Source organism: Musca autumnalis, unplaced genomic scaffold, assembly GCF_047663935.1.
Source record: "Musca autumnalis isolate F117 unplaced genomic scaffold, ASM4766393v1 scaffold_5, whole genome shotgun sequence".
Lineage (NCBI taxonomy): Eukaryota > Metazoa > Arthropoda > Insecta > Diptera > Muscidae > Musca > Musca autumnalis.
Window position 1 is genome coordinate 44,761,428 of NW_027412088.1, and position 26,425 is coordinate 44,787,852.

Genomic DNA, 26,425 nt, shown 5'->3' on the forward strand with positions numbered 1-26,425 from the left:
AAAGGCTCCCATCAAAAACTGTCAACATAGGTCCATGTTTTATTATAACCCCTATATAACGGTACCTCCCAATTTCTAGCCCACCAAAAATTGTCAACATACATAGATATAGGCACCATAAAAAACGGCCTACTGAATGAAACATTTTATGTACATTATCTGACATTTTAACGTACCCACTTAAATTGGGGACAGGAATGAAAACTAATTAATCCATTTTAGTTCAGAATATTTTATGGTGGAGGGTATGAAAAGTTCGGCCCGGCCGAACTTAACTCTTTTTTACTTGTTAAATATTATTTTCTTTATATGAGAATAAAAGCCGTTATAACTTTTGCGCGCATTGGCCAATTTTGTGAACGCGAACGGATTTGAAACCAAAATTTGTTTCTTTAACCTCTGTACCAAAAATCGTAGATGTGCTCACTAAAAATTTTTTAATTTTTTTTTTCAGATGGAATTGCAAAGGAATTTTGGTTTTTACCATACGGCGTGTCTTAAGACACCACTTGTAGAGAAGTTTTACAAGGCTGAAATACTCAGGAAAATTATTGAGGTGTATTTTGCCACCGTTGAAAATTATTTATATTGCCTGTCCGGGGAAACGAACCCACTACCTTCAGCGTGTAAGGCACATTGCAACACCATATTGTACTATTACGTCCTTAATATTATTTTTGACTTTAATAAAACATTGCACTACATGCATTCAACTAAGGTGTATTGTCTTTATACGGGTCCCGGTTTAACACCACCTGATTATAATGTCTGTTGTCAAAAAATTGTCAAGGGGAATAGTTTTCCTATATAAAAGTAAATATTGATAATATATCAAAATATAATAAATCAAATTCACAGATGTCTTCCAATAACATTGTATTTATATTAGCCCATAACTTTAGACAGCTACGTACTACGAGTATTCATACATACATATAAATATTCAAGTAACAAGCAATCTTACCTGTTGAAGTTGATGGTAAATGCTCCGACATTTTGTATAATTTCACTATTTATTTATTTACAATGACGAATGCTGAAGGGATACAGCAACACAGACAGCAACACAATGGAACAGACACCGCCAACCTACTTTCTCACTGACAAGGTTGGAAAGGAAAGACCAACAGTTGTTCGCCACTGCTGCGTAACGTAAAACGGGCGTCACTTTCATTCACAATTCCTTTGTGGCGGCAGGATAACAACGTTTGCTTTATGGTGATGACACATCAAAGTGAATGTTGTCTTTCGTCCTGAGTCCTGAGGAGATGGAAAGGGTGGAATAGTAAGAGAAATAAATGAAACTATGGTGTCGGTGGCAAACATAAACAGGATACACCCCCAGCGGATGTAGGCAGCAACATCAACAGTGACGAGACTAAAGTCCCAGATTTAATAACACCAGGAGTCGGATATGAAAAAAATAATAAGAGTTTTCTTTGTTGTAATCTTTTAGCAGCAATAAAAGCTTTTTTCAGTATCAACAGCTCCGAATAATTGTTGTGGGATATAGTTTGCCTTGATTCACTTCTGAGTTGGGAGGTTTAACATTTTGGCATTCTCGTTTTCTTCTAACATTGTGGAAGGTGTTGACGGTGTTGGAGTAAGTGGTGGGCGGGAAAGAAGAAGACTAGTCTATCATTGACATTGTTTTTTGTAAAAAAAATGTTTCTTGTTGTTTTTGTGTTGCTTGCTTGTTGTTAATAAATTGCTTATCAAGTCTCAAAGGTTATGTTGGCTGTTGACATTTGTTGTGGTTCCTCTTTTGGTAAATTGCTTTTGTCACTGTTGTATGTGACGTCATTATTTTTTAGTTGGTTTTCAAACAAACATCCATATTGTCCAAGTTTTGAAGTTCGTATACTTTGTTTTCCTATTTTTATTTTTTTCTTCTCGTTTTAAATTGTCTTTTGTTTCATAGAAATTGAGCATTTCATTATATTGTCCTGCTTGCTTTACAGCACTCATTGGTGTAGGTTTTCCGCTCGGAAAAATCTCAAATGTGTTATTCCGTTTTCAGTTGTCTTTATCCATTCGCCTATCGTCTACCATCCGGCAACTTTTTGTATTTTTTATCTGAAAGAAAAAATGTTATCTGTTATTTGCGAAAGATAGCAAAAAGAGAAAAGTGGTTTCATTGATAAAAAACATGTGTTACATAAAATATTTACATAAATGTTTAATTATTGCAATCGAGTTTGCTATAGGGCTCTTCAAAAAAAAAAAAAAAAAAAAAAAAAATATATATAATTTTTAGGCTTCCTGTTTATATTATTTGCAAAAATTAAAATTTGAGGTGGCACTAGAATACAAACTATCCCTTATAAACATTTGTTGATAGTACACATCGAGGCCAAAAACCATAATTTGGCTGGTGTTGTTAGGTCCCGTTTGGATTTTATGGCCTCATCTAAGTCGAGGTAAATTAAGTTTTTCTTGAATAACTACAGTTAAACTAAGAGAACAATTATTTTGCGCAATTCTGCATACTTGTACTCGTATGAGTAGTGTAATTGTAAAGGGAGAAAAGATGCAGAACAAATCATTAAGGAAAAACTGTATCCATTGCCTCAAAATTGATAAATCGAAGTGACTTGCTAGATGGATGTTTGACAAATATCTACCATAAGTTGTAGATACTCCGTTTTATTCCCTTTTGGTATAGACTCTTTTTGAAAGAAAGGGTGCTTTTGTAGACCTTTCTGAAAGAAATCGTGCTTCTTTAGATCCTTTCTGAAAGAAAGGATGCTTCTATAGACCATTTCTGAAAGCATGGGTGCTTCTATAGGCCCTTTCTGAAAGCATGGGTGCTTCTATAGACCCTTCTGAAAGAAAGGGTGCTTCTTTTGACCCTATTTGAATGAAAGATTGCTTCTTAAGAAAGGGTGCTTCTTTAGAAACTTTCTGAAAGAAAGGCTGATTCCTTAGACCCTTTCTGAAAGAAAGGCAGCTTCCTTAGACCCTTTCGAAAAGAAAGGGTGCTTCTTTAGACCCTTTCTGAACGAAAGGGTGATTCTTTAGACCCTTTCTGAAAGAAAATATGCTTCTTTAGACCTTTTCTGAAAGAAAATATGCTTCTTTAGACCTTTTCTGAAAGAAAATATGCTTCTTTAGACCTTTTCTGAAAGAAAGAGTGCTTCTATATACCCCTTTTGAAGGAAAGAGTGCTTCTATAAAACATTTCTGAAAGAAATTGTGTTTCTATAGACCCGAACGGGTGCTTTTATAGACCCTTTCTGAAAGAAATTGTGTTTCTAAAGACCCGAACGGGTGCTTCTATAGACCCTTTCTGAAAGAAGGGGTGCTTCTATAGACCCTTTGAGAAAGAAATTGTACTTCTATAGACCATCTCTGAAAGAAAGGGTGCTTCTATAGACCCATTCTGAAAAAAAGGGTGCTTCTATAGACTCTTTCTGAAAGAATGGTTGCTTCTATAGACTCTTTCTGAAAGAATGGGTGCTTCGTTAGACCCATTCTGAAAGAAAGGGTGCTTATGTAGACCCTTTCTGAGAGAAAGGGTGCTTCTGTAGACCCTTTCTGAGAAAAAGGGTGCTTCTGTAGACCCTTTCTGAGAGAAAGGGTGCCTCGTTAGACGCTTTCTCAATGAAATTGTGCTTCTATAAACCCGAACGGGTTCTTCTATAGACCCTTTCTGAAAGAAGTTGTGTTTCTATAAACCCGAACGGGTTCTCCTATAGACCATTTTTGAAAGAAAGTGTGCTTCCTTAGACCCTTTGGGAAAGAAACGATGCATCTTAAGACCCTTTCTGAAAGGGTGCTTCTATAGACCCTTTCTGAAAAAATGGTGCTTATATAGATCCTTTCTGAAAGAAGGGTACTTTTATAGACCCTTTCTGAGAGAAAGGGTGCTTCTATAGACCCTTTCTGAAAGAAAATGTGCTTCTATAGACCCTTTTTGAAAGAAATTGTGCTTCTATAGATTCTTTCTGAAAGAAATTGTGCTTCTATACCCCCCTTTCTGAAGGAAAGGGTGCTTCTATAGACCCTTTCAGAGAGGAATAGTGCCTCTATAGACCCATTCCAAAAGAAAGGGTGTTTCTTTAGACCCTTTCCGAGAGAAAGTGTGCTTCTTAAGACACCTTCTGAAAGAAATTGTGCTTCTGTAGACCCTTTCCTGAAAGGATGCTCTTATATACACCTTCGGACAGAAAGTGTACTTCTATAGACCCTCTCTGAGAGAAAGGATGTTTCTATAGACCTTTTCTGAAAGAAACTATGCTACTACAGACTCTTTATGAAAGAAAGGGTACTTCTATAGACCCTTTCTGAAAAAATGGTGCTTATATATACCCTTTCTGAAAGAAGGGTACTTCTATAGACCCTTTCTGAGAGAAAGGGTGCTTCTATAGACCCTTTCTGAAAGAAAGGGTGCCTCTATAGACCCTTTCTGAAAGAAATTGTGCTTCTACAGATTCTTTCTGAAAGAAACTGTGCTTCTATAGACCCTTTCTGAAAGAAAGGGTGCCTCTATTGACCCTTTCTGAAAGAAATTGTGCTTCTATAGATTCTTTCTGAAAGAAATTGTGCTTCTATAGACCCTTTCTAAAAGAAAGGGTGCCTCTATAGACCCTTTCTGAAAGAAATTGTGCTTCTATAGATTCTTTCTGAAAGAAATTGTGCGTCTATAGACCCTTTCTGAAAGAAAGGGTGATTATATAGACCCTTTCTGAAGGAAAGGGTGCTTCTATAGACCCTTTAAGAGAGAAGGCGTGCTTCTATAGACCCTTTCTGAGAGAAAGCGTGCTTCTATAGACCCTTTCCAAAAGAAAGGGTGTTTCTTTAGACACCTTCTGAAAGGAATTGTGCTTTTGTAGACCCTTTCCTGAAAGGATGTTCTTATATACACCTTCTGACAGAAAGTGTTCTTCTACAGACCCTCTCTGAGAGAAAGGAGGGTGCATCTATAGACCCTTTCTGAAAGAAATTGTACTTCTATAGATTTTTTCTGAAAGAAATTGTGCTTCTATACACCCTTTCTGAGAGAAAAGGTGCTTCTATAGACCCTTTCTGAGAGAAAGGGTGCTTCTATAGACCCTTTCTGAGAAAAAAGCTTCTATAGACCCTTTCTGAGAGAAAAGGTGCTTCTATACACCCTTTCTGAGAGAAAAGGTGCTTCTATACACCCTTTCTGAGAGAAAGGGTGCTTCTATAGACCCTTTCTTAAAGAAAAAGTGTTCCTATAGACAATTTCTGAATGTAGGGGTGCTTCTATAGACCTTTTCTGAAAGAAAGGGTGCTTCTATAGACCATTTCTGAAATAAAGGGTGCTTCTATAGACCAGTTCTGAAATAAAGTGTGCTTCTATAGACCATTTCTGAAATAAAGTGTGCTTCTTTAAACCCTTTCGGAGAGAAAGGGTTCATCTATATACCCTTTTTGAATGAAAGGGTGCATCTATATACCCTTTTTTAATGAAAGGGTGCTTCAATAGACCTTTTCTGAAAGAAAGGGTGATTCTATAGACCTTTTCTGAAAGAAAGGGTGATTCTATAGACCCTTTCTGAAAGAAAGTGTGATTCTTTAAGCCTTCTCTGAGAGAAAGGGTGCATCTATATACCCTTTCTGAATGAAAGTGTGCTCCTTTAAACCCTTTCTGAATGAAAGGGTGCTTCTGTAGACCCTTTCTGAAGGAAATTGTGTTTCTGTAGACCCTTTCTAAAAAGAAATAGTGCTTCTGTAGACCCTTTCTGAAAAAAATTGTGCTTCTGTAGAACCTTTCTAAAAGAAGTTGTGCTTCTTTAGACGCTTTCTGAAAGAAAAGGTGCTTCTTTATACCCTTTTCTGAAAAAAGGGTGCTTGTTTAGATCCTTTTCTGAAAGAAAGGGTGCTTCTTTAGATCCTTTTCTGAAAGAAAATGGTGCTTCTTTAGACCCTTTCTGAAAGAAAATGTGCTTCTGTAGACCCTCTCTGTAAGAAAGGGTGCTTCTATTGACCCATTCTGAAAGAAATTGTGCTTCTATAGACCCTTTCTGAAAGAAATTGTGCTTCTGTAGACCCTTTCTGAGAGAAATTGTGCTTCTGTAGACCCTTTCTGAAAGAAATTGTGCTTCTGTAGACCCTTTCTGAAAGAAATTTTGTTTCTGTAGGCCCTTTTTGAAAGAAATTGTGTTTCTTTGACCCTTTGTAAAGGAAAAGGTACTTCTTTAGACTCTTTTCTGAAAGAAAGGGTGCTTGTTTAGATCCTTTTCTGAAAGAAAGGGTGCTTCTATAGACCCCTTCTGAAAAAAGGGTGTTTCTATAGACCCCTTCTGAAAGAAAGGGTGCTTCTATAGACCCCTTCTGAAAAATGGGTGTTTCTATAGACCCCTTCTGGAAGAATGGGTACTTCTAAAGATCCTTTCTGAAAAATGGTGCTTCTTTAGACCCTTTCTGAAAGAACGGTGCTTCCTTAGACCCTTTCTGAAAGAAGGATGCTTCTTTAGACCCTTTTTGAAAGAAAACGTACTTCTTTAGACACTTTTCTGAAAGAAAGGGTGCTTGTTTAGATCCTTTTCTGAAAGAAAGGGTGCTTCTTTAGACCCTTTCTGAAAGAAAGGGTGCTTCTAGAGATTCTTTCTGAAAGAAATTTTGTTTCTGTAGACACTTTCTGAAAGAAATTGTGCTTATGCAGACCCTTTCTGAAAGAACGGCTGTTTCTTTAGACCCTATCTCAAAGAAAGGGTGCATCTTTAGACCCTTTCTGAAAGAAGTATGCTTCTATAGACCCCTTCTGGAAGAAAGGGTACTTCTAAAGATCCTTTCTGAAAAATGGTGCTTCTTTAGACCCTTTCTGAAAGAAGGGTGCTTCTTTAGACCCTTTCTGAAAGAAAGGACGCTTCTTTAGACCCTTTCTGATAGAAAGGGTGCTTCTTTAGACCCTTTCTGAAAGAACGGTGCTTCTTTAGACCCTTTCTGAAAGAACGGTGCTTCCTTAGACCCTTTCTGAAAGAAGGATGCTTCTTTAGACCCTTTTTGAAAGAAAGAGTGCTTCTTTAGACCCTTTCTGAAAGAAAGGGTACTTCTATAGATCCTTTCTGAAAGGAAGGGTGCTTCTATAGACCCCTTCTGGAAGAATGGGTACTTCTATAGATCCTTTCTGAAAAATTGTGCTTCTTTAGACCCTTTCTGAAAGAAAGGCTGTTTCTTTAGACCCTTCCTGAAAGAAAGGGTGCTTCTATAGACGCTTACCTGATTTTTATTAGGCAAGCATTGCTTGCCACACGTTTATAGTTTGATTAAAATTGGACAATACCAATACCTCAAATTGGGCAAAAATATATTTGGGAGCTATGTATATCCAAATCTCGATTGATTTCAATATAAGTTATTAAACTTTTTTCCGAAGCGATTTCCGCCACAGTTTCGAAATTTCATTACAGTCGAACTTCTCTATAACGAACTTCCCTGTAACGATTTCTCACACAAACAATCTCTCTATAACGAATTTCTATATAAAAGAGTAATTCGTCAGTCCTTAACTTCGCATGTTACATAAAAATGCACAATGTGGTGTAGGGTATAAAAATGTTTTAGTCGTTTATCCACAAGCCGTATATGAAATCTTAATTTTCAGGAATCTTCAACCCTAAAAACCACTGTGAAGTTTTTTTTTGCATGCCAATTTAATAACATGATTTGGTCCTACTATGGCATATCCTTGTGGGTGCCTACGATAGATTAATTTGCATTTAATCTTCGTGTCCATACACTGTTTTAAATTCTTTCTTTCCTTTTGGTTGGTTTTGCCTTTCCTCCTTTATCGTTTATGTGTTGATGACGTTACACTGAACAGTTGAATCTCCATAATAGGAATGTTAACGATTAATTGAATTTCATTTCAATGACGTTGTGAATGTTAAAAGTAAGCGTGTTTTAACTACTTGCTAACTTTCGTCGAAAATTCAGATCATGTCAGGTATTAGGCTTCGAAGTAATACAGTAGTCCAATAGGACAGAATATCATTTTTGTCAGTGCTTTTTAAACCCCTGAGTCGAATGTTTGTTTCATTTCAATGTCTTTAAATGTTTTGGACTAGACCATAAAAATGAGGTCCCATACCAGTATAACATATAGCGGGCTACACTCTTTGAGAATAGTCTCATCTTATTCCTGTGAGGCTATGCGTGGATACAAGTATTTTTATTTAATGAATTAATGTTAAATATAGATTTTCAATTCAATACGATTTGGTCACAGAAGGATAGAAGCTAACGTCCTTAGCACTACTCCTTAATAGGACAGTCTTAAAATGACTTCAGAACGACCTAACCTAGATGTTATGCGTTATAGATCGAAAGGCTTAGCTAGATTTACATTATATTCCTGTAATATTTTAAACTTATGTATATAGCGTTAATCTGGAATCTACATATACACGTATTGATTATTCTCTGTGATAGTGTGTGCGTGTAAAAATGTAATCGTTTCATTTTAACATCCATACAATAGAATTAAGTTCCATTTTATTACTCGAATGAGAGTGTCATGCTTTATCTACATGCAATGTTCACAGTAAAGTGTCCCGCCGAATACACAGGACTGTAGTAAAAACCGAATATTGTTTGTATTCGTTACTCCTTCTTTGCTATAGGTATGTTCAACATGTTGCCGTTGCTATTAAAGCAATCATCCACGTAATAAAATGCTTGGATATGAAAGATAGGTAATTTATTATACGATTTAAATTTTTCAAAGGATTTCTTTATGTTGTTATGTGTAATTATTACATGTTTTTTTATTGGCAATTTTTGTTACGGATGACATTTCTGCAATGAGGCAATATGCATTTTTAATTTGTTTTTTGTTTCTACATTTTTGAATATTATTTTGTTTCTGACTTTTGGGACAAAGACCCATTGTCCCATTTTTTCCAGTGCATTCAAGAATTAATATTTCATAAAATCTTTTTTATACATTTCATTGACCACACGGTTTATATTCGATCTATCCTGCTGTACCACAGCACTACAGTATTTTAATATTTCCGCTTGTTATAAATTGCTTTTAAAACACAATTTCAATAATTAATAATGGCTATGTGGCAACATTAAAACACCAACGATGATTAATCCGTGCTAGTTGTTGTTATTAGTCGTTTTGTTTGTATATCCAGACATGTGTTTGTTGTCACAGCATTTATATGTTATAACAATTCACACTATCACAGAAAAGATTATTTCAATAAAAATACAACAGCAATAGACAACAATTATGAAAATTAATTTCTCTACAGAATGTTGTAGAAATGGTAGGAAATTGAATTTGTTTATATACCACTACCCTACACCACTATGTGGGGAGGGTATTATAAGTTGGTTTTCGCCAAAACGTTTGTAACGCATCGAAATAATGGTCGTAGACCCATACTTATTTGGCTATGTGTGTCCGTCCGTCTGTCCATCTAAAACTTGTAATCTCGCTACAGGTCGCAATTTCGATCGGATCGTCACCAAATTTGAGCTGTTGATGGGGATCCCGGAGAGCAAGAAGCCTGTTGATTCTGGTGATGCTCGGATAATACTTAAGGAATGGGCAAAGAAGAAATCAACGTTTTTTTCCAAAGCGAATTTCTCAGCTTCTAAAAGGGGTATAGCAAAAGAAAACCTGACAATGAAAGTAGAAAATATCACCTTTCCAACAATGTAAAGTAGGTTGTTTTTGCGATTTTAGTTATAATGACGAATAGCACAGCTTTGGTTAGGCATCTCCCTAAAAAAGCCTGATTATGAAAGTAGAAAATGCCATCTTCGCAATGATGTAAATTAGGTTGGCGTCGGTAAGAAGATATCGCAATACTCGGGAACACATCCCATTTTTCCATTTTTGTAAAATCACGCTACAGGTCGATCATCACGAAAAGTTGAGAGTTAATGGGGCTCCCATATTCCATAAGGAAAACCCGTCAACTTAATAAGATAAAATTGCCTTTACATTGTTGCAAAGTGGGTTGGTGTAGGTGGTCAAGCAACGGAGATATCGCAAAAGTCGGTAATGTCGCAATAATGTGGACAAGTAGATGTCGTCAGTAGTGTTTTGGTTCAGTTCGCCTTAGTACTCCTAAAAGAAATGCTTACTAGTGAAATGGTTATGCATAGGAGTAGTGGTGTAGGGTATCACATAGGTGGCCCCGTTCCTGCTATAAACTTTGCTTACTTGTTTTTTATTCCTTTGTTAATTTCAGGAAATTCAAATTTATTATAATATTGCATATAACAAAAAAAATTGATTGAACAAGTAAAAAAGTATCAGTCGGCTTTGCCGACAGTGATATACCCTCAGCCTCTGTGGAATGCAATACTTTTTCCCAAAACAAAAAAAAAACTTATGTATTTATGGGGGGTTTCATAATTTTGGGCGTATGAACCGACGAAAGTATGGATAGGATTATAGTTCAAAAATTTGCGGGGATAACGTTAGATAGGGCTTTTTTATCACACTTGGGTACGAAAAACATAATATTGCTGTAAACAGGGCCCATAGGATAACCTTCGATAAAAATGTCCAAAGGATCCTCGAACAGACCCTTAACCATAAAAAATGTTGAACATTTGTGTGGGTGGTACCACAAGGATTGGACAGATAGGGCCCAAATTTGAAAAACTTAACTAAGTTTCGACAATATTTAGAGATCCAACGTTTGGACCAAATCGGTTGCAACGTCTATGAGAAATCGCGCGTACAATTTTAGCGAATATTTTCGAACTTTTCGAATTTCATCTAATATTTGAAGAAATATTATAATTTCCAAAGTTTGGACAAACGCAATATTCTGTTCCAGTTCTCCAGCCACTCCATATGGTGCCACAGGGGGTTTTAACAACTTTCGGGATGTTTTCTCAAGAAGTATGGACTTGCCCCTGAAAAAACTTTTACTGTCGTAATTGAGGTAGCGAATACAAGTTGCTTCAACAAAAATCAAAGTGATTCGTAAACAGGTCTTAAAGTGAACTTATCCAAAATTTTGTGTGGTAGGTACCCGAAGGAGTGAACAAATATTGTCCATCTTCGAACCTAATCTATATCTGGAAGATATATTAGGTTGTGTAAAGTATGGACCAAATCGGCCACTCCCATCAAGAGTTATCGTTCGAACAATTTTTCCGAACATTTTTGAGCGTCTGTGGCGGAGGTACCTGAAGGAGTGGACCGATATGGCTTATCTTCGAATTAAATTAAGTTTTCACAAAATATTACGAAGGTCACATTTTGGACCGAATCGGCAGATCGGTTCGAGAGTTATCTTGCGTTCAACTACTACTCAGTGTGTCATAGGGGTTTATGGTTTTTTCAGGCTATTTTCTCAGGAAGTATGGATTTGCTCCTGATGAAACTTATAGCGTCGTATTGGGGGGCAGTGAATACAAGTTGCTACAACAAAAATCCAATCGATTCGAGGACAAGTCCTAAAATGAACTTTTTCGGAATTTTGTGGGAGAGGTACCCGAAGGAGTGGACCTATTGAGTCCATATTGGAACCTCATCTAAGTCTGGTAGAAATTTCATGATGAGCAAAGCATGGGCCATATCGGTTACTTCTTTTAAGAGTTGTCGTGCGCACAAAATTTCCAAACATTTCCGAACTTGTGTGCGGGAGGTACCGGAAGGAGTGGACCGATATAACCCATCTTCGAACTTAAACTAAGTTTGGACAAAATATTACGAAAGCCAAATTTTGGACCAAATCGGTTAATTCGTTAATGAAGGTATAAAAAGTATCAGTCGGCTTTGCCGACAGAGATATAACCTCAGCCTATGTGAATTGAAACTTTCATCCACAGACAGATCGATTGTATTTAGGGCCTTTTCAGAATTTTGTGGCCCTTTTTGGACATTTTACTTTGCCGACAAAAATGTGGGTAAGGATTAAATGGACCGACATAGTCAATAATATAAGTGGAATTTAATTTGGGAGTCATATCCTTTCAATAGATATCGCGCCCACTAGTCATTTCAGTGGGTCATTGCCTAACCTTTGGTCCAGTATGCCGGGAAGCATTGACTTGTTCACGGAAATAATAATATTGCTGTAAACAGGACCACAACGAATAGCATCGGTATATATTTCCAAAGGATCTTCGAAGAGACCCTAAACTGCACTTAGGAGAAGACCGATATGGGCCATTTTAGAAGTTACACTAAATATGGACAAAACATTAAGATATCAAAGTTTGGACCAAATTGTTGCCCTATCGTGCATACCATTTTGGTGAAATTTTTTAAATATTGGGGGGAAGTACCCAATGTTCTGGACTGGTATTGTCCATCTTCGAACTGAAACTAAGTTTGAACCAATCGGTTGATCAGTTCGAGAGTAATCGTGCCATAGGGTTTTTTTGCACCTTTCGGGCAGTTTTTTTTTGCAAGGAGTACGTACTTGCCCCTGAAAAAACGTTTACCGTCGTAAGTGAAGCAGCGAATACAAGTTGCTACAACAAAACTCAAAGTGATTCGAGAGCAGGTCTTAAAGTACCCGAGGTACCCGAAGGAAGGGACATATTCGAACCTGATCTATAACTGGTAGATATATTAGGATGTTTAAAATATTGACCAAATCGTTCACTCCCTTCAAGAGTTAATGTGCGCACAATTTTGAACCTTTGTGGGGTAGGTACCTGAAGGAGTGGACCATATCGGCTTATTTTCGAACTGAAACTAAGTTTGGACAAAATATTACGAAAGCCACATTTTGGACCGAATAGGTTGATCCGTTCGAGAGTTATCGTGCGCTCCAAACAGACGGACGGACATGGCTAAATCAACTTCAAACTGTCTGAAACGGATTTCGTCCAAGCATGCTTGGGGTCTAAAACCATTATTTCGATGAGGCACATTTTGCCCGTATGAAAGTGTATATACCCTCGTTAGCATAAATGCTGAGGGTATTAATATTATGTATTTAATATTTTATGTGTCTCTGGCCCATTTGGTGGAGATTCTGTCCTGACCTTTCCATTTCAAGCTTTGATTTACCATTTTAAGGGTTTTTCTTGGCTTTGTTCACAAGATGGGGGACATACGTTAACTCTGAATAGATCTATAATTTTATTTTTTTTTATTTTTAAAATTATAGATCTACTCAAAGTGAGTATAAAGTGAGTGTCATAGGTGACAACAATTTTTGAGAAATTCCAGAGTAATTTTTAAGTGTTTATGGGATAGGTATTTATGATACCAAATTTTTTCGGTCCAAATTTGATTACAGCACTGAGAAAACACCTTAAAACAAAAACGAATTTTGTTATTATGCCCAACATTTATTCGATTTTAGCCATTCCTGGCAGTATAATGACTGATCTCTATAAATTTTATCACTCTCTACTGAGTCGAAATAAAATGTTTTGAGCGGAGAATAAGTAACTGTCCTTAATATGGTAGAATTAAGTTCCAATGAGATCTTGATGATGTCGTTACAAACCCATCAAAAAGATTAAAACAGTCGAATTATACAAATTATATAATATTGCAGTACAATATTTTGACAAAAATACATTAATTGATCTGTATCACATCCTTGATGATCAAATTAAGTCTCAACGTTGATGGAAATCCTCTTACCGTGGTATACAGAATCCCAAAATATACCTTACTTGTTTATTTGTAGTCTATTGTCTAATAAAAACAACAATAACATATTTTTTTAAATTGTATTTTCATGTAATAACAATCAAGTGTTCAATATGAAATATCTGTCAAAAACAGAACAACATATTCACATTTTAATAAATGAACATAAATATTCACATACAGTTGATTGATGACAATTTTCGTTTCATCCTCTTCTGTGCTTTGAGGCTGAATTTCAAAAGAAATTGCCTATAGAATTCCAAAAGCAACACCAAAGAATTTAAACAATTTTCACTTTCACTGAACGAGGAAAATACGCGTGTATATATTACAAGTTCTCTGGAAACACACAATCAATTTTACACAGTCCCATTGTCATTTGTAAAGGATTCCATTTCCTAGTAGAAGACTTTTACGAACAATTTTCCGAAGAAAATTTCAATCAATATTTATTGGAACATCTTTATTAGGTTTTGGCAAAGAGCACTGGTAGCATGTGCGTCCTAATCAAAGACAATTTTCGGGTATGAGAGAATCAGTGAACATTGTGATGTACATAAGGGTTACAACCAGAAAATACCACACCATTACTATTTGTGAAATATTGTTCTGATAGTGAAAACCAAAATATTTGGTCAATTTGATGAAAAAGGTGATTTATAAAGAGGTTTTGATATTTGTCCCTTTTTAAATAATTTATTTAAATTAATTGAATCAAGATCTCTAGCCATACAAATTTATCCTTATAATACAAATAAACGAAATATAAACATCAAAACCAGGATAATCTTGGGAAGGTTAGTAGAATTTCTTACAATAAGTCCAATCAAACTAAGCTCAGTGTCGATTGGGATGAGTATAAAATACATTTCAGTAGCTACAAGAGTGAGGTGAAAATCTTGGTTATCTTTAGTGAGTCAAAAGAGAGAGTGGATTTAGCTTCAAGGTTTTGTAAGATACTGTCAAAGGAGCCGAAACCTTTGGAAGTAACAAACGACTAACACCCACTTCCCCAACTGCAAGGATGTCGACCCAAACCCACTACTGCAGCTCGGGGCGTGTAACATTGCAGTGGATGTTATAAGTAAAAAGTGTTATAAGTAAAAAGTATTTTTGAGCTTAGACGTTGTATACACGGCGCTTAAAGGAGATTTTCGAGGCAGGTCTTCTAGTGTGGTATATACAATGAGAGTAAACCAAGTTAGTGTGCACCACAAGACCTTGAAATTAGATTTAGCTTATGTCCTACCCAAATTACCCAAGCACAGCGTTCTTATCGCAAAGGAAAGTCTATTGAAACCGCCTTACATGACGTTGTGCGGCTCGTCGAGAGAAACCTCATATAGGCTGCCTTCCTCGATATTGAAGAAGCGTTTAACAATATGAAACTCGAAACTTAGGTGTCTCCTCTGTCTTGACTGGATGGATCTATGGGATGATTGAAAACTGAATTATCAAATCGCGGTTAGAAGAACGTTTTAATAGAAAACATGTTGCTAGGAGCATACCTAAGGGGATAGTACATCTACCACTGCTTTAGTAGTTAGTAATAAACGAGATACTGAATCATTTATGTATACCCTAGACAAAGACAGCATTAACGTGTATTAAGAACAGCATTTAATTTTACCCAGACAGACAGGGTTTGCATTTACGGAACAGCTGATTGCTGATAAACAACTGTTTGTTGCCATATTGAAATACCTTAATTCAGTTTGATTTTGTGCATTAACAATGTGCATAATTAATTTGTAGTTAATGGAAATTAACGCGACCGATTGTCTAAGGCAGGATCAGGCAAGAGAGCGCCCATGTGCGCTCATTGGACGTTGCTCTCTCCACACACACAATTCAGCCAATTGAAAAATCATGCACTCACACAATGACACCCCCGAAAGTATGCAATAGAAAAGTATGGTGCCTGACGCTGGTCTAGATCAGCAATGCACACCATCTTTTTCTATTGCATACTTTAGGGCGTGTCATTGTGTGAGTGCAGACGCTGATCTAGGGTATTAGAGACTGAGAGCATTGTTTAGAAGTATTCAAACCTTATGAGCGGCAAATTTGTCAACGTACTATTCGCAAGAAGAAGGAAAATCGACAGTTTTGGAAGAGGAATAATGAAGAGCGCTAAAGTATAGGTTAAGGAGTACTCTACTCCTGTAAGAATTCAATAGATAAAAGTTGGGTGCTAGGGCCTCAGGTTATTTATTGGATTTGTAAGACTTTCTCGTCTTGACATATGACCAGGCGAAACTGGATAGTTTATTATTGTCTTTTAAGGACGAAGGCCATTTTTTATGAAAGTTTTCAATTAATTAATTGAATTAATCGAGCTAACATGGCGTAAGGAGTTTTGTATTGAAAAATGAAATGTATAAATAGAAGTTATTAAAATCAGCCTTTGTCTTCTAGCCATTTACATTCAAAATATGCCTGATGAGTAGACAGCGGAATTTTATGCAACACCTATTTTTGTTCCGATTCATGTCAAATTTTGGGACTGGGCATATTTTTGGCTTCTGATTAAATAGCAATCGAAACATATGACATATGCAAAATGCATACATTTTTACATATGCAAAATTTATGTATTTTACATATTTTCTTATGTAACAAATATTTCAATAATAGGTACAAAAATGTTTGTATGTAAAATTTTTCTGTTTAAAATTCTTTTCAGACAAGTTAATAAAATAAAGAAATGTACATATATAGAGGAAGTATCGTTCTATGGGGGCTATATGAAGGCCTGAACCTAAACCGACAAATTTTAGGTGGAAAGTTTTTTACCCTCAAGGAAGACTTAATACCAAATTTCAGCCATTTTGGCGGGATATTGAGGCCACAACCTTCAAAATACCGGAAATCGGGAGGTACCGTACTATGGGGGCTATATGAAGACGTGTACCTATACCGACAAATTTCAGGTGGAAAGTTTTATAGCTCCAAGGAAAACTTAATACCAAATTTCAGCCAGTTCGGAGGGATTTGAGTCCACAACCTTCAAAATACCAGAAATCGGGAGGTACCGTTTTATGGGGGCTATATGAAGACGTGGACCTATACCGACAAATTTCAGGTGGAAAGTTTTATACTCCCAAGGAAGACCTAATACAAAATTTCACCCATTTCGGAGGTATATTGAGACCACAACATTCTAAATGCCAGAAAACCGGAGGTACCGTTCTATGGGGGATATATGAAGACTTGGACCTATACCAAAAAATTTCAGGTGGAAAGTTTTATACCTCCAAGAAAAACTTAGTACCAAATTTCAGCCATTTTGGGAAGGATATTGAGGCCACAACCTTCAAACTTCCAGAAATCCGGAGGTACCGTTCAATGGGGGCTAGTTGAAGACGTAAACCTACACCAAGAAATTACAGGTGGAAAGTTTTATACCCCCGACGAAGACTAAATACCAAATTTCAGTCATTTCGGTGGGATATTGAGGCTACAACTTACAAAATACCGAAAATCCGGAGGTACCGTTCTATGGGGTCTATATGAAGACGTGAACATATACCGAGAAATTTCAGGTGGAAAGTTTTATACCCCCAACGAATACTAAATACCAAATTTCAGTCATTTCGGTAGGATATTGAGGCTACAACTTTCAAAATTCCGGGAGGTACCGTTCTATGGGGGCTATATGAAGACGTGGACCCATGCGGACAAATTTCAGGTGTAAAGTTTCATACCCGTAACGAAGACTTAATACCACATTTCAGCTATTTCGGTGGGATTTTTAGACCTTGTATATATTTTTGCATATGGTTTTGCATATGCTCATTTTATGCAAATATGTAAAAATATGCCAAAACATGCAAAAATTTCTGGGCCTAATTCTTTTTAATTTATGATAAAACCAGTTTTTGTCTAATCAGATTTTCTCTACGACCATCCTAACCATATATGCATTTGCATAGGATTCCGCTGTCTACTGATGAGCTGGCTTAAACCACCAGCGAAACGATCGTAGCATAGTGGTTGGGTGTGTGGTACTTCGCTAGAATTCATTTTTAAACACAAAACTCCTTAGGCCATGTTAACAAAAACATTGTTCCACAACATCCCATACGGGACAAGGGAGACTTCTCTTCTTAGGCCATGTTAGCTCTATTAATTCAATTAATTAATTAGAAACTGGATAGTGTTCAATGCTCAGATTCGAGCCGTATCACCGGGGATGTCAAACGTAAAACCTTCAGCTTGGCTAAGATCTTAATTCCAAATAAAATGACTGGACCCACAAAATTTGGACATCTATATAGATGGATTCAATACGGAAGACATTGTCGGGAACGAGAATGTCGATGAGCTAGAACTTGTGAGATCACAGCTCCGATCTTACTATTCGTGAATGGTAGAACGTAGATCTTCATCTTTGCTACTACTCAACAAAACCGAGATCAGAATTGATGTTGGGGTCATCGCGGGACACTGCTATTTAGGATTTGTTGGTGGCAATGAACGGAAACAAACAAAACGATTGCCGTACCAATCACACCAAGCCACAAACTTTTCAGCTTTTCTGAATTGTTTCATTCTCACAACCAAAACAAAACCACAAACTTTTCAATGTAAAAAGATGAAAACTGTACGATTGCTGAAATGTACTTCGGCTATGCTTTGCCGAGTTGTTTCATTCACCACCCAAACAAAAATAATGTTTGGCAAACGTTTGCTGTGCGTTATGGTCAATGACACACTCAGGCACACACACACACATGTGATTTCTTAACAACCCTATAAGTTAGCATCAGCATACCACAGTGAATTTTATCAACCACCAAACGTTTTTGATTTATTCACATGTGTTTAGTACTATTCCGTTTTCTATCTGCTCTTGTGGAGGTGTGTACTTTTCGCTTTTCGTTTTGTTCGCACTCACGAATGTAAACAAAACGAAACTAAACAGCGAGCTCGGCCAACATGGGTTATGTTTCGTTTTGTATTGTTCCTATGGAAAATGCGAAACGAAACGATTAGAAATGTTATTTAAAGTATTTTTACGTACGCTGGTTGGTGGGATGTCGATTATAGGCTGCAGTGGGGATGGGGAGCTGGCAGAGACCATTGATATGAATCCAAGTTTTGAAATAAGCCCCATATACATAAGTGTACCGACCGATTTTAGGTATTTTGAACGTTTTTTCGGCTCAAAATGGATGAAATTTGGCATTTATGATTCGAAGAGACCAACAATTGGATGTAAATTGGCATTTATAGTTCCCTGGGGTCAGCAAACTTCTTCGCCAAAAATAAGGACATATATATCCACGTTTTGTAATAACTCCCAAATAACGGTACCGTCCACTTTAATGTATTGATCAGCGTTTTCGATTCAAAGTGTGTGAAATTGGGCATTTAGAGTTCAAGGTGATCAAACAATTCCCAATCCAAAATTGAAGACATAAATCCATATTTAGTACGGCCACATATAATGCTACCGCCCGATTTCAGGTATTTTGAAGTTTTTATGTAAAATTTCGGTCCAAAGTTGAGGTAATTGGATCACAAATTGTTAAAATTGGTACTTCTTTAAAAGAAAAAAAAACTAATTATTTCATTTCAGTTCAGAAAGTTCATCCCGGTCGGCATTTTTACATTAGGTATTAAAATGACCACAATTTGCTGTTACTGATGGCAATACTGGTCTTTTAATTTACGACACCATTAAATAGACAACATGTACGTATAATGGGCACAATATTGTTTCCTTGTATTTAATATATTTCCAAAATGGCTAAAGCACAGCAATAAAGCATTTACACACTATTGCACCATTTCTACTCAAGGGTATTGTAAACTTATCTGCCTTATTCGGGAGGGTATTGAGAATGTCTTAAGGCCCAAAAACTTAACATTGAAAATACTTAAATTGAACAGGAAGAGAAATTGGAACAAATGTGTAAACTACATTGTAATAAATGTTGCTTACGGACACAAACACACAATAAAACCATTACCTAATGGTATTCTAAGTATGGAATGTTAGGTTTCACAATAAAATCACAAATATATATTTAGCCTCCCATTAAAGTTATCAAGAGATTTTCACAATCTATTTAATGTCAAATTATTTTACATCAACATAGGGCAAATTGTATCTGGGATTTTAAATTGAAAGCTAACACATAGTTTTCAAGTTTCGGCATAACATTTTCCATTGAAATGTTATTTCCATTTCTGCATTTCATTTGGCAACATAATATAATAACATAGATTTTATTGCAAAAGTTTTATTTGCGGAATAAACAAAATTCTTGCCATACACAATTCATGCGTACGTAACATAAAACGAAAAAAGGAACTCAAAAACAAACCCAAACTAAATTACATTCATAACGTTATGAGCAGCGAGCAACCATCATATAAACATACAAACAAACATAATATTGCTTTCAACGAAATTAGTTTCTATTTCATGATTCCAACATCTGCAATAATATTATTTATGGAGGTAGAAAAAACATTACGTTTTCTAAAGAGAATTCGGTTCGATGTAGATTGCTTAAAAAAAATAAATTTCCATATAAGAAAAACAAGTAAAAAAGTGTTGTTTGGCCGGACAGAACTTGTTATACCCTCCACAATGAAATATTCTGAACTTGTTTGGAATAAATCATTTTCAAAATTGTAATGTAAACTAATACCCAGTTTACATTAATTCGATCAGCTAAAAACGGGTGGTATTGTTGCATGGGGGTTATATACCACAACGTGGACAATAAACCGCAATTTTTGATAGATAATTTAAGCACGGGTAACCATGAATACCAACGGACATCCAATCTTGCCCAAAAATGTAAATAACAACTGAAAAATCGGTGCTACGGTTTTATGGTGCCATTGTTGAAAATTTATGTTGGAGATGTTTTGTGACCACTGGGAAACTCAAATGTCAAATTACAGGTAGTTCGGTCAATATAGGTGACTAAAATACTCAAAATATCTAAAATCGGGAGGTACCGTTAAATGGGTGTTATAATTAAACATGCATTTTTGGTGAATAAGTTTCATGGCTGCAGGAAACATCATATGTCAAATTATGGGGCCTATCTTGACAAGTTTTGGTGAAGAAGTGTTGTGACCAGCGTTGTGGACAGTTTTTGATCAGAAATCTTAAAAATTGTAAAATCGTCAACAAAATTTGAAAAATCGTCATCTTGGTCCAAAACTATTCTTACATAAATACCGCTATAAAAACAGCTTTCACAAGATAATAGTTTTCCCTATGGTTATCGACTTTGCAATAATACAGCAAGGTAAAGCTACACATTGTCAGCTACACATTGTCAGTTTTAAATGACAGCTTTGCTCAAATATCGCTTGCTTGATAGTGTGAACGTTCATGTTTGTCGGTACAAGTACATTTTGCTTGTTGGGTAGTCGAAAATCGTTAAAAACTGTCATTCAAAACTGGCTGGCCGCATAAAGAGGGCATTAGTAGGAAGTTAGGAAAGTTGGACGCATAATTTTATTTAACAACGAAATAGATATAATTCCGATTTTATCTCTAAAACATTTCAAGGAAGATCCATTAACAATCCTAAACGAACATTTTCAGCTGATGTAATCCGAAGGTGAAGCAAAAAGTATGAAAATACCTGTATTCTAGATATGTGCCTAAATATATAGCCAATCCGTCTGGAAATAGGTATAAAACATAAAAAGCCCGTAGAATCGAGTGTGGAACATGACTTTCCTTAAATTCTTTGTGAATTTTAGGTCAAATATAGTTATCGTCATTTATTTCATTTAATTTTAGCTTACGTGAAAAATCGTCATTTTGGACCACAAAATCGTCAAATCGTCATATTTCAATTTTGGGCCAAAAAATCGTCAAAATGACGATAAATCGTCAAATTCGGCAACACTGGTTGTGACTCATAAGTACATCAATTGTCAAATTACAGCTATTTCTCTAAATAACGAAATTTTGGAAGTACCGTTATATGGACGCTATTCCAAAAAATGAACCTATGTTGAAAATGTTTCGTGGAGAAATTTCTTGACTGCAAAGAATCGCAAATATCAAGTAAAGGGCAGTTCAGTCAAAAAATGCTGTGACCCCCACCTCAGATGTCAAATTAACGCCAGTTCGTTTAAAAATTGTAGCTAACATCCTGAAAATACTGACAATTGCGAGGTACCGTTATATGGTGGCTATACCTAAACATTGGGATATGTTGACACTTTTATTGAAGAAGTGTTGTGACCTAAGGACCTCAAATGCCAAACACGCTCAAAATAATCGGTAGGTACAGTTATATGGGAGCTGCGCCAAAACATGGGGCGCTATAGCCCATCTTCTAACTTGACCTGCCTATGAAAAAAAGATACTCGGGTACAAAAATATAGTGTTCTAGTTCAAGTTTTGTGGATGCTAGAGTGATTACAACAGGTGGTAGGACGGGCCGACTCAGAATTTTATCCTTATTAAAACTATACATACATATATACATTTTAGGGTTGCAAATGATTATTTCAAATCGTTACAAACGGAAAAAACAATCTTATTATACCCTCCATACTATGGTATAAAAACTCAGTGTATAACTTAGTGTAAACTCAGGTTATAAGAACTCAGTGAAACAAGTAGATTTCATGTATTAGACGGCATGGATGCTATTATAACCTGCACCATAATATGAACGGTATAATTAAATTTGTCATTCCGTTTGCAACATATCGAAATATTCGTTCGAGACCCTATAAAATATATTTATGTATTCTTGATAAGCCTGAATTTTGTCGGTATAAGTCCATGTCTTCATATAACCCCCATAGAACTATATCTCCCGATTTTCGGTATTTTGAAGGTTGTGACCTCAATATCCCACCATAATGGCTGAAATTTGGTATTTAGTCTTCTTTGGGGGTAAAAAAATTTCCACATGAAATTTATCGTAATAGATTAATGTCTTCATAAATCCCCCGTCGAAGGTACCTCCCGATTTTTGGTATTTGGATGGATTTAGACTCAATATTTAGTTCCCAGTTAGGGGTATATAACTTCAAACCTGAAATTTATAGTAATAGGTTAACGTCTTCATATAGCCCCCGTCGAACGGCACCTCCGGATTTTTGGTATTTGGAGGGATTTAGCCCCATTATCCCACCGAAAAGGGTGAAATTTGGTATTTAGTGTTCATAGGGAATAAACAAATTTCGACCTGAAATTGGTCTTAATAGGTCCACGTCTTCATATAGCCTCCATACCTCCCGATTTATAGCACGTCCTCATAAAGCCCAGTAGAACGATACCTCCCGATTTTCTCTCTTTGGAAGGATATAGTCTTAATATCCCCCCGAAATGTCTGAAATTTGGTATTTAGTTTTCGCTGGGTGTATAAAACTTTCCACCTGAAATTTGTACCTCCCGATTTACGGTATTTTGAAGGTTGTGGTCTCAATATCCCAACGAAATGGCTGAAATTTTGTATTTAGTCGTCGTTGGAGGCATAGAACTTTCCCCTGTCGGTATAAGTCCACGTCTTCATATAGCCCCATAGAACGATACCTTCCGATTTTTGGCATTTTGAACGTAGTGGCCTCTGTACACCACTGAAATGGCTGAAATTTGGGATTTGGTCTTCGTTGGGGTATAGAACTTTCCACCTGAAATTTTTCGGTATAGGTCCACGTCCTCTTAAAGCCCCCATAGAACGATACTTCCCGATTTTAGCTATTTGGAAGGATTTACCCTCAATATCCCCTGAAATGTCTGAAATTTGGTATTTAGTCTTCGTTGGACGTATACAATTTTCCACTTGAACTTTGTCGTAATAGGTCCAAGTCTTCATATAGCCCCATAGAACGGTACCTCCCGATTTTCAGTATTTTGGAGGTTGTGGCCGCAATATCCCAACGAAATGGCTGAAATTTGGTATTTAGTCTTCACTCCAGAACTTTCCAGCTGAAATTTTTCGGAATAGGCCCACGTCTTCACATAGCCTCCATATAACGGAACCTCCCGATTTTCGGTGTTTTGAAGGTTTCAGCCTCATGATCCCACTGAAATTGTTGAAATTTCGTACCGCACTCACAGATATTCGATATTTTGAATGTTTAAGTCTGGGAAAAAAATTATAATAGGTACAAAACATTCCTTGCAAAACAAACAGACAGCATACGTCCACGTTTTACCAAAGGCCCAACTCAATTTAAGATTTTTTTTAAGATGTTAGTAACATTTTCCTACCGAATTGGTTGTTAATTGGAATTTTGTGCTCCCAGAAGATAGAATTCTTACTCGCAAAAAAAACCATGAATATACATATCGCTCCTTTACTCAAAGAGTGAAACATTTCAAAACATCCACTTTCGAGAAAAACGAGTTTTAATGTGGCGATTAAAATTTGACTTCCCAGCTTAAAAATATTATTATACAAAAACTAAAATAACTACTGGGACCATATTTTGCAAACAGCAAGCCCGATGTCAGTGCTAAATTTCTGTGCAAGATCAAGCATGATCTTTAGTGTTTTAGTGCTTCATAAACTCAAAAACACTTTTGTGTTGAATTATGCGAAACTCGTAGCAAATGAACTGTAACTCGTCGACTTTTAGAGATATCAACATGAAAATTTGACACAAGATAAAGTAGAAATCGTAGAAAAAAATAGAAATTGCAAACTCAGAAAACGCATTTTTTGAGTTATGCAACTCATTGAGTAAATGAGCGATATGTATATTAGGGATATAACTTTTTGCACTTTTTTGCAAATATCAAAAATACCACCACATAGGCGTGTAGAGCATGGAAAACTATTATGAAAATAGGTGTAATTTTTTCTCTATCGCGAAAAAAGTTTCCGCACCAAATGCATTGAAGTTCAGTAATGCATTTTTTAATTTTAGCTGTTATGACAACATATTTGCTTTTAATTAAATTTTTTATTTTTTTGTAATCTAATTTAAAATCATTATCAAAGCGGTCTGGACCAATCTGTTCTCAAATCGCGCAATTTCGGAGCATTTTAAGAATTTTTGACACTATTGCAATTTTTGTTTTTTCTTTATAAACTCGTGAATTTTATATTTATGTTTATTGTAACTATCGGACAAGAGAATATGGTGTCATTTGCAACAAATTCGCGAAAGTTACAGACAGTTTTTAATGACTTTGCCTGTGAGAATTGTATTTTTTTCTATGAATATTTATTCAAACAAAGCAAATTTAAAATTATAAGTAGAAAAAATATCAAAAGGGTTTTAGTAATTACAGTCGGCGCGGAATGGTTTTTCACCGAATTGATCTTTGAAACGCGTTTTCATTATTAGGACAAAATTCCCCACGTGGTACTGGTGTTGTATTTTTGTAAAAAACATATACGATTCTCACAGGCAAAGTCAACAAAAACAGCCTGTAACTTTCGCGACTTCGTTGCAAATGACCCCATATTCTTTTGTCCGGTAGGTACAAAAAATATAAACATAAAATTCACGAGTTTATAAAGAAAAAGCAAAAATTACAATAGTATCAAAAGTTCCTAATATGGTCCGAAATGGCGCGATTTGAGAACAAATTGGTCCAGAACGCTTTGATAATGATTTTAAATTAGATTACAAAAAAATACAAATTTTAATTAAAAGCAAATATGTTGTCATAACAGCTTAAATTAAAAAATGCATTACTGAACTTCAATGCATTTGGTGCGGAAACTTTTTTCGCGATAGAGAAAAATTGACGCCGTATTTCATAATAGTTTTCCATGCTCTACATGGCTATGTGGTGGTATTTTTTTGGTTATAGCCCTAATGTATATGGTAAATAACAAAAATGTTTTGCAATCGATGAATCCGAGTTTCACCCTATCAGAATTCGCGAACTGTTAACATATTCTATAAAGTATGACTACAATTCTTTAAAATGAAGTGTTTTAGGAAGGATCCCATAATGTCGACCATTAAAATTAATTTTCGTGGAAGCTGTGTTGGCATCAATATAGAAAAATGAGTAAAAATGGGTTGAAGCCAACAAGTTTTTTTATGTTCCCATACGATTTCTGGCTTAACTTTACATTTTATAGACCTATCCCCAAAGAAAGAATCACAGAATACTCCATGGGCAACAAGATTGTAGTGTATGATTTCTCGATATATCCACTGCATTCACCTAAAATTGATGCTGACATTTTGAAGCCGGAATTTCGGGGTTTTTTATTTTTTTTTAATAATCCGGACGCGCAAGAAGATAATATTCCAAACTCTTAACACGATTATAGAACTCGTGATTTTACGTCGTTTGATGCATATCTCATGAGTGTGCTCCTTACAGCATCCTAGTAATTGGAGTCGAAAGGCCAAAATTTGATGCGTGAATTTTCTTACAAAACCTATTTTTTGCGTGTAAAATTTACAACTGTCATTCCATTTCCTTTGAAACCCTCGTGAATTTTGTTTTTTTTTACGCGACAGTTCTAATGAAGCCTTCCGCGATCGAATCCATCTACTAAAACCGCGGATATAGATACCTTGAAAATCGGAAAATCAGCAAAAATATATTTTGACAAATCCGCGTACTAAACCGCGATTTTCTTTAAAATTTTTTACATAAATGGAATCCTTTACTGGCGATTATAATATTTGCGAAAACGCGTGTCATACAAGAAAAGAGATTCGCGAGTAATATGGGTCTTTCACAAAAAATTGAATGTGGAGGCACATCCGCGGTTCTTGAAGAATCTAATTAAAATTGGTATATTTTGACGTATTTTTGATAGGCGCTGATGAAACCGGATGCGCATCAAAATCGTATGCACATTGCGCGACTTTTACCAACTTTAAGGTTTTTTGCAGTGTATGATGCAAGTGGCGGCACACAATGGCCCCTGAGTGAAACAT

General features: G+C 36.0%; 1 protein-coding gene across 2 annotated transcripts in view; it reads right to left on the reverse strand.

Moving 5' to 3' along the window:
* Mctp (multiple C2 domain and transmembrane region protein) overlaps positions 1-26,425 on the reverse strand; it is a 194,765-nt gene that overhangs the window by 132,746 nt on the left and 35,594 nt on the right. For both annotated transcript variants that reach the window (XM_073957467.1, XM_073957468.1), the window contains exon 2: positions 965-2,076. In XM_073957467.1, the coding sequence (XP_073813568.1) occupies positions 965-995 (31 nt within the window). In that variant the 5' untranslated portion in view covers positions 996-2,076. The remainder of the gene's footprint in view (positions 1-964; positions 2,077-26,425) is intronic.